At 47.9% G+C, this 14,762-nt stretch overlaps 1 protein-coding gene across 1 annotated transcript in view; it reads left to right on the top strand.

Moving 5' to 3' along the window:
• The first annotated feature begins 3,757 nt into the window (after positions 1–3,757).
• LOC120065801 (transcriptional enhancer factor TEF-3-like) overlaps positions 3,758–14,762 on the top strand; it is a 30,068-nt gene continuing 19,063 nt past the window's right edge. The window contains exons 1-3 of the mRNA XM_039016855.1: positions 3,758–3,797; positions 4,362–4,655; positions 13,344–13,408. Coding sequence (XP_038872783.1) covers positions 3,758–3,797; positions 4,362–4,655; positions 13,344–13,408 — 399 coding nt within the window. The remainder of the gene's footprint in view (positions 3,798–4,361; positions 4,656–13,343; positions 13,409–14,762) is intronic.

The following is a 14,762-nucleotide window of genomic DNA, read 5'->3' as shown; positions in this document are numbered from 1 at the left end:
GGAAAGGGGCGACAAATTTAAATATATTTCTTCACAGAAATCTGACCCCAAAAATTCCACTTGCCGGTTTGACCCAGCGGTGTTGTCTGTTGCTTGACTTTCAACAGGTACGTTTACAAAATGTTAATCTGTCTCTTTGCTTTGTTAGTTGAACATCTGTTTTCTTTCATAAACCAATGCCTCTCAAGTTGTTATCAAACTTTCTGTTTCAGAGTTAGACTGGTCAGCTGTAGCCGTAGTACAGGTGTCTGCCGGTTACATTGTTTATAAAACGCTGTATGAGGTACAAATTCTTTACATTTCTGACATTTTTTTTGTCGAATTTCTAAATGTGTATCCCTGCACTGTACTTCCTGCGTTTCGGACGGAACTTTTTAAAGGAAACTAATAACGTCATAGGCGCGCAGTTAAACGTTAGCGCTCCTCTGGGTGATGGGCTACTGAAATTATAAAATGAATAGATATGTTTACAAAATAGATATTTCAGTTGCCTCATTTGAGAATGTCAGTTGTCAGAAAATCTGAGAATGTTTCCGAAATAGACATGAGTGAATTGTTTTTTTGTGCCAAATAATAAAATAAAAATACCAGTCTACTATTAATAATAACTATTACTCTGAATTACTTCCACTAACAATAACTACAGCTATTAATACTAATTTAGCACTTGAGCTATATCTTCACATATCTAGATCTAGAGAAATGAAAACAATCACATGTGTATTATGTGACTATGATTATTAATATTTGTTATATGCCCATGAAAGTAGTTCCCATGATCTTACATGTTAATATAATGTGTGAGAAGTCCACATACCATACATTTACAGAATGCCTGTTAAGTCAACAAAATGTGGTTTACTGTGTTGTCTGTGCCCAAGCAAAATTCAATTATCAGGCATACATTTTATATAGTTTTAACGTCCACATTTCAAACAATTTTATTTTCGCCTTGTTTATGACGTAATGTACTTGGTATGCTGTTTTTGAGTCCCCAAATCCAACCACTGCTACCTTGGCATATTGTGTGCGCTGTGCATAGCCAGCGACGACCAATCAGCACACACACAGGGTTTGGTTTTGTAGTGGAGTGGATAAATTGTGTAGAGTCTAGTCATGGTGGTGCTGACAGGCTGTGTGAGGGAGTATTTTTGGTCTGGGTCCCAGAGCAGGGTTAGTGTGTGTGTGAGAGAGTCCATCCGTCCCTCCCACGGGGCAACAGGTGGAATGGGCCAGGGCCCTGGAGAGGTAGGGGGCAAGCACACCCCTGTTAGGGCACTCTCTTAAAACTACTGTATGACAGCCAAGGGTTATTCATGTAATCAATACTTTCTCACTTTTACTTTTTCTGTCTTGTGGTCTCTGAGTTCACTACCCTAGTCTGTTTTTTAATTAACATACTGCAGCCTAATAATGATGAATTGCTAACTTGTCGTTCTGTCTCTGTCAGTGTGTTCGTATCATCAGGTCTCTGCAATTTATCAAAACTCATAAGCTGTCTGTGTTGGTGTTTGCACTTCTTTTGCCTTTGTATGCCTGTGTGTGTGAGCGAGCATTTGTCTGTGTTTGTGTATATTGAGCTGCCCTGAGACTGTCCTTGTGCTGGGGAGACTATATTCAGTGTGCTCATCCCACATAGCGAGCATTCCTCCTCCACTCTCACGAGAAAGCAGAATAAGGCCTTGGATATGAGCACTACAGAACAAAGAAACCCCCTGGCATCCAAGCCCCAACAACCCACGTCTACCAACAATCCTCCTCTCTTGTCTCTACGTACATATGTCCAACAAGTCATTGGGCTGTATTGATGCACATGTTTGATGGATCTCTCTGTAGGGATAACCTTGGATTGAACTCCGTCTTGACCCTGTAATCTGTGATTATTGTGAGTTATGACTTGAATATACTGTGGGATTTTCATGATAGTTTTGATGTGGGGTTAGTTGAGGTGTATGGAAGCGTTAGTGGCATTGGCACAGGGTGTTACAGTAATTAGGCAGTGTGTTTGTGTGCGCTCAGAGAGCTGAGTTGATCTGCTCCTTACAGGGCGACACAGTGGGACACCCCACAAAACATGCCTTGTTACAAAACATGCCAATCAAATGTGTTCCTTTCTCTCCCGATGGTTTTCCACTCCCCACCCAGGCTAATGCCAATCCTTGAAGACCATAGCTGTGTCCCAAATGGCAATCAATTCCCTATCTAGTGGTAGTAGTGCACTAGATAGGGAATATATTGCCATTTAGGACACAGACATGGTCTTCTAGGATCAGGCATTTTATGAGAGTATGTTTCCGAGCATTACATTCCGGTCCCGATTAGAGGAGACTGTCCAGTGGAGCACCCCCGTCTCTCCTGTCCCCCTTCACCCCTAACCCTCTCTGGCGTTGACGCCCCTTGCAGTCCTACCCACCCCACAGCACACTGAGTAGGCAGTGAGCACTGTGCCAGGTGCAAGTCGAAACTGATGCAGCTGTTCCCTCTTATGACTGGGGGTCAAATGGTGGCGAGGAAGTGGGCAACGCTGCATAGTTTGTATAGGTGTGTGTGTGGTGTAGTCCTATGTGCATTTCTGGTGTCTGAAGTGAAAGTGTCAGGGTGTGTTTGCGAGTGTGCGTCTTTACGAGTGTATATCGGATTTGTTCCATACTTTTGTGTGTGCATTTCTGTGAAGTACACACCTGCTTCCTGTGTGTGTGTGTGTGTGTGTGTGTGTGTGTGTGTGTGTGTGTGTGTGTGTGTGTGTGTGTGTGTGTGTGTGTGTGTGTGTATGGGGGGGAGAGGAGATCTGTTCCCCCTGAGCGCAGCATCAGCTGGGAGATTATCCCATTGAGTGGGCCCAGGGGAGAGGGGCCGAGATGGAGGACTGGAAGGGGACACCTGATTTTTAAGGGGCTTACGTCAATTAACCCTGTTGGACACTTTGGCTGAGGAACCTAACCAGCGTTAATGGTTTATGCCCCACAGCTCTCTACACTAAACGTTCTCTTTCTTCATCAGTGTTGCACTATAACATTTTAATTACAGTTGCCCTGCACTCCAGGTTACTCTGTGAGCAAAGTAAATAAATGTACTCTCTTTGAGCACAGCAATGACCATTTCACCATAGATCCCTCATTTAAAAAGTTACTAAGATTCACCACCAGAGCAAAGAAAGGGACTCTACAGTGTACGTTTGCCCTCCTGCGTTGTTTCACAGTGTTGTTAGGTGCATGTGTGTGAGCAGGGTTAACTGGCCAGCTCATTTACAGGAAGCCCATTGGAACGTCGGGAGGCTCAGAGGAAGAGATTGTTTGTGACACCCTGTGACTCATCAGGACCACCCCTTCCCTCCTGTCCCACTCGTTACCCCCCCCCCCCCACACACACACACACACACAGTTCAGCACACTGCCAGGCAGCCCAGATACAACCAGGCAAATCACACATTATAATGACTAACCATGTCAATAGCCTTAAATGTCAATTGGCAGCCCAGATTTGCCTATAGAGGAAAACAAACAACGATCGAGACAGGCCTCACCCAGTGACCCGAGCAGGAAAAACTCCAGGCCCTAATTATGCATTACTGAGAAACCTAATGATATATTCAGGTCACATGGTCAGCAAAAACTCCCGGCCCACCCTAGTCATGTGATCGGTACTGTACATCCAGCTTGAGTGTTAAAGTGTAATTGACTAGATGGAGAGAGATGATAGACGTAAAACAACCCTGACATGATCTCCTTGATGTGTCTGTCCAAGTCTTTCTCTACCAATGGCGGTGTGGTGGGGATCTCAGTTGAATGTGTTTCCCGGTCTGTTGGCTTAGTGACTCCTCCACCCTCTGTCTCTAGGTGCCATGCTGTTTGTTTTCATGGCTCCATAATTACATTTCCATAACTTCATTTCTTTTTCCAAGTAGGATTAGCGACTCCCCAGTGATGTGGTCCAAGATCTTATAGCCTACGCACGCACACCGCTCTTCATTATGACTGCACTCTGACGTAACTATCACTTTTCTGGATGGAGCGCCTCCTTGGGCGGACGTCAAAGGACCTGACTATTGTTTGGAGTTTTAGTTTCATCTTCATTTCTTGATGTTTGAACTTCTTGAGGGAGATCTGGCAAGATGTTGAATAGCTGACCATATGTAGTCACAGACCAGTACTATGGACCCCAAGACATTTCAAAGTACCGAATGCTTAGCAGCATAATCAATATTTGAAACCAATCCTTGTTATCCTGACAAGCGCATAATATGGTACATCATTTTTTTTACAATGGGTATTGCTTTCCTATGTTCGTGTTCTAACATTCTCCAAGCCAGCACTCCTTGACTCAACCTCCCCTTACCTAAATATTGTCTTTTGCTTCCTCAGGATCACCCTGTCCTATCTTGTCCTTGGCCCCTGGAACGCACCATCTACACCCTGCTCCTCCCAGCCCGGTCCTGTGGTCCTCCCGGCCCCCCACCACGTCTGCGGAGTGGGTGCCGGCCCCCTCCCCTGGGGGCACCAGTGAGGAGCTGAACGAGCCTCTGGACAAGCCTCTGGAGAACGATGCGGAGGGCGTGTGGAGCCCCGACATCGAGCAGAGCTTCCAGGAGGCCCTGGCCATCTACCCGCCCTGCGGACGCAGGAAGATCATCCTCTCCGATGAAGGAAAGATGTACGGTACGCCCCACCCTTTTCCGTCTATTCCCCGGTGTTATGTGATGGCTCTGCAGTCCCCTCGCTCTTATATGGACACACGCTCTCAGGCGCTGTCCCTTGATGTGCAAGATATTGCCTTTTTTTCTGGTGATATTTGTACGTAGCACTGTCCCTCACATATTTGTGAAACCTTTATGTACAAATACACACACCATCTTCATGTTTCAGAGCGCTCTTCACATCACACAGCTGTCCCTGTTTTTAATGTAGTTCTGTCCTCGCTGTTCTTGTCTATTAATGTCCTGTATTATTTCATATTTTGTGTGGACCCCAGGAAGAGTAGCTGCTGATTTCAATGGCAGCTTTCCCTCCGTCCACGTGGCTGAGTAGCGTGTGATGGCACGATTTGATGTGTGCCACTCTCCTCTCCATGTTGCTGCTCACATTCTGATTGATCGATACTTCACAGGATCTGCTTAACTTCCTGCCCTCTGACATTCCTGTACTTTTCTAGTATTTAATTCCGTAACTATGTAGGGAGGAATTGGTTTGGCCATATCTCATTATCAGTCATAGGTACAGTATACTGTATAGCGTTACTTCATTGGCCTTCCTACCTATGTTATGTCATTGGCTGTTAAGTGTTGTAGTCCAATGAAAAGTGAAGAACAAAGATTGAGAAGTTGTACACGGAGTGTGGAACACCTGCTCTTTCCATGACCGACTGACCAGGCGAATCCAGGTGAAAGCCATGATCCCTTATTGATGTCCCTGAGGGACGCTTTTGACAAATTGAGGCTGTTCTGAGGGCAAAAGGGGGTGCAACTCAATATTAGGAAGGTGTTGCTAATGTTTTGTGCACTCAGTGTATGTCGTGATGAGGTCAAATATTTAGGTAAGTGTTTTGTACACAAAGGATTGTATTGTCTACCATAGAATGCTAATAGTATAGAGTGCTCATAGACCTTCAGAATGGCATACAGTGACTATAGGTCACACTGTCTTGCTGATAGACGTCTGATAACATATGGCTAGCTGACAGCTCATCTGCTTGACTGTTTGATAGCTAATCCGGACCCCCGGTGGTGGAAAATCCAGGGGCCCAAACAGAATGGGTGGTTCTGTGCTTATCATATGCGGTCTGCCATGGCCCCTGTCACTGCGCCAGCTCCTCTAGCAATTAGCCATTAGCCACACGCTAGGCTAGCTAGGCCCAGTGAGATCACAGCCGTCCCCTGATCAACTCTAAACCCTTATAAAGCCTGCAATAATGGGGGCGGAGGAGAGGGGGCAGGTGTCACATTCTGTGTATGGGGGGGGAAAAGAGGGGAAGGGTGTTGAGGGCTGGGAGGGGGGGTGCTGAGGTACCCCTTCCTCCCCATGGGGGTCAGGGGCGGGTGATGTGCACCAGGGAGTACGATGGCCCGTTAAGAATGGTATGCGTTTGGAGCCGGAGTTCAAGGCAGCCCCGCTGTAACCCTATACCAGAATAGACGTTTACCCTTTGAGCGCCTGGAGGGGGGAACAAATAAACACCAAGGTAGTGGCGGTGTCTTGTGGGGTGCTCTGCACCTGTCCCTGGTGTCTTTATGCCTCCCTCTGTTCCCTGCTATTTCTGTGATTTACCAGTCACTCATGCACTCTATCCCCCTTCCACATCGTGCACACACAAACACACACACACACACACACACCGTAGGCCCTGCCAGAGTCCCCCCCCCCTCCGGGTCTGTCCGTCAGCCTGTCAGTGAGTCTGGCTGCCTTTCAGCTAACCTCCAGCTGCTCCCCAAGTTCACCCCAGCCTCGCGGCCAGCCCAGATTTACAACATGAGAAAAGAGACGAAACTAAGCTCGTACCCCCCCCCCCCCCCCCCTCCAGCGCATCAGCCCCTAAACAGCTAAAGCTTCCCCCCCTCTAGGTCTGTCAGGGTCACCGACAGCCCTTTTGACTCTTTGCTACAACTCCACTAATTTCAACCTAATGCTATGTGACTCTCATTCTCATGTTGAGGTTTTGACATAAGCAAAGTGTTAGGTTTTCCTCTCACTTAATGTAGCCTATGAAAATGTCTATTTTAAGATGTTACATTTACAAGGTTCCTATAGGGAGAAAACAGGCATTTAGAGTGTGTGTTGGATTTCCTCTCTACAACACAGACAGGTTCATTTCAGAGGCAACAATGCCATACTAAGATGGCGAACCGTTAATTATATGGTATGTGTGTGAATCCTCTTCAATCCTTTGTAAATTCTTATATCGGAGAAGAATGTTTTTGTCCCATATTTCCTCATGCATTCATGGCATTGTTCTAGTAATAGCCTGCATAGCGCTGGCCGTCGTGCCGATTACACATTCAAGTTAGTACCTCTTTTGTGTTTTTTTTTGTGCGGCGGTCAGTCATTCGACATGCATTGCCAATGAAAACATGTCCTATCTTCCATGGGTCCCTGTTGTGCTAGACCCCATTGGACTTACGGCCGGTGTGTAAAGTAACGGGGGATCCACCGGGTAGAATGGTTTTTCAGAGCCAGGATGACAAATGATGTGTGTTAAGGGAGGAGGGAGGGATGGTTGGATAAGTGCTTTGTCCCGAGGTATAGGATACCCATATAGGCCGTATATGGAGAGAAAAATGACATTGGAAATGTGATTATGTTGGCTGTTTATTCACAGTGATTGGATTATCAGCCATAACTCTAATTGTAATCCCTTTTTATTATTTACATAATCAAAAAAATGTGTCTAGTCTTATGCCTAACTGACATTATCATATTTTGTTCAGTCTTTCACACCTGCTCTCCCTCTGACACCTATAGTGAAAATCTGTTTTCCCTGTCCTTCATTACAAGGGTTTTATTGCCGATAAACATGTTGACATGTTTGTCTGTCTTGTGTACAAAGCCAAAGTGCCCTGCAAGCAGAGGGCAGCAGTTTTTCCTGTCAGCTCAACCCTCATTAATAAAGTACATGATGTAGAGGAAAGGCCCAATGGAAAGAAATGGCTCTCCTCCTCACCTAGGTCCCAACTTTCCCAGCCAAGTGAGAGATTCACTGACCGAAGGCTGTGTGTGGCCAGTGGCCTTTTGAGAAAGTGCTTGTGTGTTCTGTTTTTTAGTCTTTGCAGCTGAGAGGACCGAGTTCTCTGTACGGTCATCATATCATTGCTGAGTCTCCACAGTGTGTACTAAGACAGTGGGGCCACTGTCTCCAGAGAGAGTATGGCCAGGTCAGAGGTTTGCTGGGTAGTGGGAGGGGACAGCTGGAGGGGACAGCCCTCACATGGGAGGGTCCGGAGTCTGAACTGGACCCTGGCTGTAACCTTAGCCCCTGTCTTGACCTTCACTCTCACCTGTGTTAGGATCCCCTCAGCGACATTGAGGAACCATCACTGCCTTTCTGCGAAGGTGCCTCTGGAATTCAGACATGGCTGTCTGCTTGGCTCCGACATGCGAACACTCGCACCCATAAACGTAATCCAAGATCTAGCATGACTGTATAGAAAGATAAAAGCTACGTAATGAAATCCCTTGCCCTTGCTTGCAACTATCCAATGGTGGTAAATCAGTGATTACTTTTAGGACCTATTCACACGAGAGGAGATGGGGAGAATATTATGTAGCCAGTGTAGAGATACATACTGTATGGCCAGGATTCACTTCATTCAAATGAAACTGATGATAAAAAGTCAACTACTGCTGTTACCGTGGTAACGCCTCTGAATGAATCGCAATGCTATGTGGACGTACCTTTTTTAAATCTCTTAAGTCTTTATAGGGACGGCACAGTATCAGACAGTGTCCCTGAGAGAGGGGTGAAATAGCCGAGTGGCTTTAGAGACGGCCTGTTTGCCAGGAGTCTCCACGCTGCTCGGCTCACTATCCTACCGGAGGGGAAATTGTACCCTGCCAACACATTCCTGCGGCCTAAATGTGATTATTAATATTTTTTATTATCGCCTACAGAGGCACATGTGCTGGCGGAAGCCGTACAGCTGGAAGATGTGTGTTCAGAGAGGGGCTCGCTGTGTGTGTGCGCTCTCCCTGGCTGGCATATTTGGCCTCCTCCTATCGTGCCCATCGATTGCCACTTCAGAATAGAGAGTAGATGTAAGAAGCTGAGTCCTCTGTTGTTGTCTGGGGGGGGGGGCTAGCCAGTCTGGGGTGGGGGCTATGTGCTAAGGTGTGAGTCGCTGTCCTTCTAGGCAGGGTCATGAGGGTGTGAATGTTTTTGCTAAAGGGTGTGTGTGTGTGTGCGCACAACCCAGTAAGCCTCCTTGAGGCAGGCAGCAGCAAAGAGAACAGATGCAGGGCCGGTGCTGCAGCAGGCAGTGTGTTGGTATGTGAGGAATGCTCGGGAGGATAGAGGTCAGAGGGTAGGGTAGGCCGTTTAGGGCCAGAGAGGAACCCATCCTTCTGAGAGGAGGTATGACAGGGAGGGGAGGGCTACACCTTCGCGTGGCACAGTCTGCAACCACCGCTAACCCCCTCTGACTTTTCCCTGACCCCAACAAACAGAACTGGAGGGGGGCGGTAGGGCGAGGGGGAGACCAACTCTCCCAGATGGTCCCAGAGTCGGACGAGTAGAGTATTGTTGTTGTGGTCGGTCACTGACTGCTCTTGAGAACTAACACAGGGTACTTTGACCTGATCCCAGTCCCTGACTCTTTATCCTTAAACGATGAGAGCGAGCTACACATTTCAAACTGGCCTTGGACCAGTGGTTAAGGACATGCTGTGCCTGCACTGCACTGAGTTGACCGGGGTCAGGTTCTGTCTCTGTCCGTCACCCTCTCTGGACCGCTCCCAGTGGACACAGTCATGCGATGACATCATTGTGTGACTGACCGACTCCGACTCTGATCTGTGATCTCGCACTTGTCTGAATATTTTTTTTAATCATACCACCCGTCCATTTCTAGGAGTGGCAGGGACATCAGATATAAACACCTAAAGACCAGCCTCTTAACAGCTCATTAATGACTTGGTGTAATGGTCACAAATACAGTATGCTAATTTTGAATGGACTGGGAGGATGCCGTGTGTGTGCAGACTGTGTGTGACAGTATGTAAGCATAATGCTGAGTCATGGCTAAAATTATTTTATAAGCATGATGCGGAAAATCAAGATTCCACTGTCAATGAATGGAAGAGATCAGTATCAATAGTTAAGATTACAAATAAACTTTAAAAAAATACATTTTCAGGAAGTTTTTTGTAACACAGCACTTACAAAGTTAGATGAAGATGGAACATAATGTAGTGGTTTCCTCAAGTACATGTGAAGTATACTGTACTCACCTTTTTTTTTTACTACTTTTTAAGTAGCCTACTGTCACGGTTGTCGTAAGAATGGGACCAAGGCGCAGCGGATGTTGAGTTCCACATATTTATTGCTAAGTGAAACTTAAAGAAAAAACAATAAATCAATAAACGAACAACTAAACGTGACTAAGTGGTGCACATGCACAAACACAAAACAATATCCCACAAATGCAGGTGGGGAAAAAGCCTACCTAAATATGATCCCCAATTAGAGGCAACGATTACCAGCTGCCTCTAATTGGGAACCACACAAACCACCAACCTAGAAATCTATAAACTAGATAACCCCCCAGTCACGCTCTGACCTAAACACGGTCAGGGCGTGACAGTACCCCCCCCCCCCCGCCCCAAAAGGTGCGGACTCCGGGCGCAAAACCTGAAACCAAATGGGGAGGGTAGGGGGGTGACTAGTGTCGGTGGTGGCACCGGTGCGGGACTTTGCCCCCGCCCAGACCATGCGTCCATGGAGCCGGGTAAAACGCCGTGCCCGGACTGGGCATCAGCGCAGAGGAGGACCCCGACCATGGAGCTGGGTTGGACGCCGCACCCGGACTGAGCACCGGCGCCGAGGAAGGCTCCGGCCTTGGAGCGGGACTGGACGCTGTGCCTGGAGGGCACCGGCACAGAGGAAAGCTCCTGCCATGGAGCGGGACTGGACGCCGTTCCTGGAAGCTCCGGACCGTTGACCGTCGCCGGGGGTTCCGGACCGTCGCCGGAGGTTTCCGGACCGTCGCCGGAAGCTCCGGACCGTGAATGCGCACTGGAGGCCTAGTGCGTGGAGCCGGTACAGGTGGCACCGGACTGGTTACACGCACTTCAGGGAAAGTGCGAGGAGCAGGCACAGGACGTACCGGACTGGGGAGGGGCACTAGAGGCCTGATGCGTGGAGCCAGCGTAGGTGGCACCGGACTGGTGACACGCACTTCATGGCAAGTGCGAGGAGCAGGCACTGGACGTACCGGACTGGGGAGGCGCACTAGAGGCCTGATGCGTGGAGCTGGCACAGGTGGCACCGGACTGGTGACACGCACTTCAGGGCGAGTGCGAGGAGCAGGCACAGGACGTACCGGACTGGGAAGGCGCACTGGAGGCCAGATGCGTGAAACAGGTGCAGATGGCACCGACTGGTGTCACGCTCTTCAGCACGCCTGTACGGCAGCATTCTCATCGCTACCACCTCTCTCCGGAATCTTTCATCAAATTCCTCCTCCGACTCCCAAACAGGCTCTGGCACTCTCCGCTGCTCGACCGCCAGCTCCATGTGCCCCCCCCCAATATAAATGTTAGCGTTTCTGTGGCCGTGGTCCCCGGTGTCGTCTCTGTCCTTCCATGCTCCTTGACGACTCCCGCCAAGGAAGGGTCTCGTGTCCTCCCAAGTCCAAAACTTCCTTACCTAATTTTCACACTGCTTGGTCCTTTGTTGAATCCAGAAGTTACGTCAGTGACCTCACAAAGTATTCGCCTTCAGTCAGCGTCTGCAAAGGGCACAAGAAATGTGGAACACGTTTTTCATCCAAAGGGATTAAAGAAATATGTATTCAGGTGCTTAAACGATTGGAGCGCGAGTGCACCTTCCGATATAAACACTGAACGCTTGAGCAATTCCAGCCTAGAAATTAAAATAAGATTGAGGGTGAATGAGTGCCGTGATTGGGCCTTGTGTGGAGGCAGACAGAGACTGAGTGAAGGGTTTAAATCCACAAAAACCTGACACAAAGGGAGCCCTACTGCTGTGTCTGTGTTTGCATGTAAGCGCTCGTGTGTGTGTGTGTGTGTGTGTGTAAAGAGGTTAGCATCGCCCTCCTTAATATTCCTCCTTTGTGAACATGTCACCACTTCACAGAAAACCATCACCTCCAAAATTGACCGCAATACCCTCTGATTCTTTTTATTTCACCTTTATTTAACCAGGTAGGCTAGTTGAGAACAAGTTCTCATTTGCATCTATATACAGCATGTGCAAATGAGGTAGAATAAGAGAGGTAAGGCAATAAATAGGCCATGGTGGCAAAGTAATTACAATATAGCAATTAAACACTGGAATGGTAGGATGTGCATACATACAGCTGCTACTTTCAGAAGGCGGTGGACTAGTCCCCTGTTAAACTTGAATCTTTTTAGAGATTGATTAGTGGAAAGTTATGTCCTTACAAACGCCGTCTGCTAGAATCTTATCCCCACCAGTGTGGCTCAGAGGAGGGCTGGAGAAACCGTGTTTTGCATTCCACTCGGAGGCTGCGTCCCTAATGGCATCCTATTCCCTACATAGTGCACTACTGTTGACAAGGGCTTGTCAAAAGTGGTGCACTATATAGGGAATAAAGGGTTCCATTTTGGGACGCAAGCTGAATCTGATCACTTTTATTGCCTGCCAGCGTTTCTGGGCTCCTTAGGGTTCGGGTTGCCTTTTCTCAACCCGACCGGGCGTTCTGATTGGTCAGCAGCATAGGGCAGGGTTTTCTGACCCAAGTATCACTATGTGAGGAAAGTCTTATGCTGGTTGTTCCAGGTTGTGATGCGTGACTGATCTGTGTTAATTCACATGGAGATGTGAGAACGAAAAATGACAGTGTTTAAGAGGTGGTGCAAACTCGACCCTTCTACGGCTGGGTGGCTGGCTGAGTGTGTTAAAGTGTGTACGTTGTGGGTGTCTGTGCATGCCATAAATGTGCATGTATGTGCAGGGCCATGAAGAGGTCACATGAGTCCACAAGTCCCTCGCCCTTGATGGTGAAACAAGCCCAAGATTTACTGCAGGCGTAAAGGCATATTCCATAAACATTGACACACACACCAGCTGCCGAGCAGCCTCTCCAGGCCTCCTTCATCGCGCTCCAGTTTGGCCGTGGCATGTCTGTTCTGAGCATGGCTGCTATACCTCTTCACCTGCTCAGCCGCTGTGACCTGTCTGTCAGCAACACAGCCCCACAGGGCACATGGACCAGGGCAAGCACACACACACTCTTGGCCTTAAACAAAATTACACTTTTACTGAACACATTAATTTACATACACACACACACACACACATATAGGACACATGAGCACACAATCTCACACACCCCTCTCACCTCTGCAGCTGATTTGCCCAGCCAGGCACGTCCAGCTTACTGAGGATGAGTTAGCTTCAGTAAACATTGTAATTCGTGCCGGTTTAAAACATCCTCATTGTCTACAGTACCTTATCATCCCATATCAGCTGGCACCCAGCTTGTTGTATTTAACTGCATTCATGTGATATGTGATATGACACTATGAAACCAAAATCAAGCTTTGTATCTAAACAAATATACAAATATAACTTTTTTATATTGGATTATTTGCATTTTCTTCATGCCATTTAAAAAAAGAAATTCAACAAAAATGTATATTGTCTGGCTTTTACAGGACGGAACGAGCTGATAGCACGGTACATCAAGCTACGCACAGGGAAGACACGGACAAGAAAGCAGGTGAGTTTCACGTAGCACCAACCCACTCCTGCTCTATATGTTCCGAGCCCTGTGCACCCCATACACAACACACCCCCACCCCATGTCTGTCCTAGCGGTCTACTCCAATCAGAGGCAAAAACAAAGACACAGAGAAAGCCATAGAACAGCTATGACAGGGAAGGGATGCTGCCTTTGCTCCTGCACAGTCCCCGAGCCCTAGCCCCCTTCTCACGCTGAAATGGGCCACTGCTGAGTGATTTAGTGGGTCGGGGCCCAATGCACAGATGCTATAGGATCAGACGACTGTGTGTTTCTTCACTACCTCACGTAGCGCATAGCCCAACCTTGTTAGGAGAGCAAAAAGTACAGGATCTTTGCAGCAGAGAGGACGCTGTAGAGGGCTGGATGAGGCAGGGATTTGGAACCCTATCTGGGACATGGAATTTGTTATGGAGTGACTGACTGACAGGTTGGCACTGGCTGATGTTGCGTTACATGGAGAGAGAGTGAGGGGCGGGGGTCATCTTTGACCCCTTATGGGATGGGGGTAAAGAGGGAGAGGGGTTGGGGTTAACAATGAATTGAGGAAGTGTCTAGCAATGTATGTGGACACCTGCTTGTCGAACATCTTATTCCAAAATCATGGGCATTAATATGTAGTTTGTCCCCCCTTTGCTGCTACAACAGCCTCAGCTCTTCTGGGAAGGCTTTCCACTAGATTTTGGAACATTGCTGCGGGGACTTACTTCCATTTAGCCACAACAGCATTAGTGAGGTCGGGCACTGATGTTGGGCGATTAGGCCTGGCTCACAGTCGGCGTTCCAATTCATCCCAAAGGTGTTCAATGGGGTTTAGGTCAGGGCTCTGTGCAGGCCAGTCAAGATCTTCCACACCGATCTCGACAAACCATTTCTTTATGTGCATGTGGGCATTGTCATGCTGAACCAGGAAAGGGCCTTCCCCAAACTGTTGCCACAAAGTTGGAACCACAGAATTGTCTAGAATGTCATTGTATGCTGTAGCGTTAAGATTTCCCTTCACTGTAACTAAGGGGCCTAGCCTGAACCATTCCTCATCCACCAGTTGGCACTATGCATTGGGGCAGGTAGCGTTCTCCTGGCATCCGCCAAACACAGATTTGTCTGTCGGACTGGCAGATGGTGAAGCGTGATTCATCACTCCAGAGAACACAGTTTCCACTGCTACTGAGTCCAAAGGCGATGAGCTTTACACCACTCCAGCCAATGCTTGGCATTGTGCATGGTAATCTTAGGCTTATGTGCGGCTGCTCGGCCATGGAAACCCATTTCATGAAGCTCGCCATGAGCAGTTCTTGTGCTGACATTGCTTCCAGAGGCAGTTTGGAACTCG

The sequence above is a fragment of the Salvelinus namaycush genome, chromosome 21 (assembly GCF_016432855.1).
Source record: "Salvelinus namaycush isolate Seneca chromosome 21, SaNama_1.0, whole genome shotgun sequence".
Taxonomy (NCBI): Eukaryota; Metazoa; Chordata; class Actinopteri; order Salmoniformes; family Salmonidae; genus Salvelinus; species Salvelinus namaycush.
This window is presented reverse-complemented; position numbering and strand designations above follow the sequence as displayed.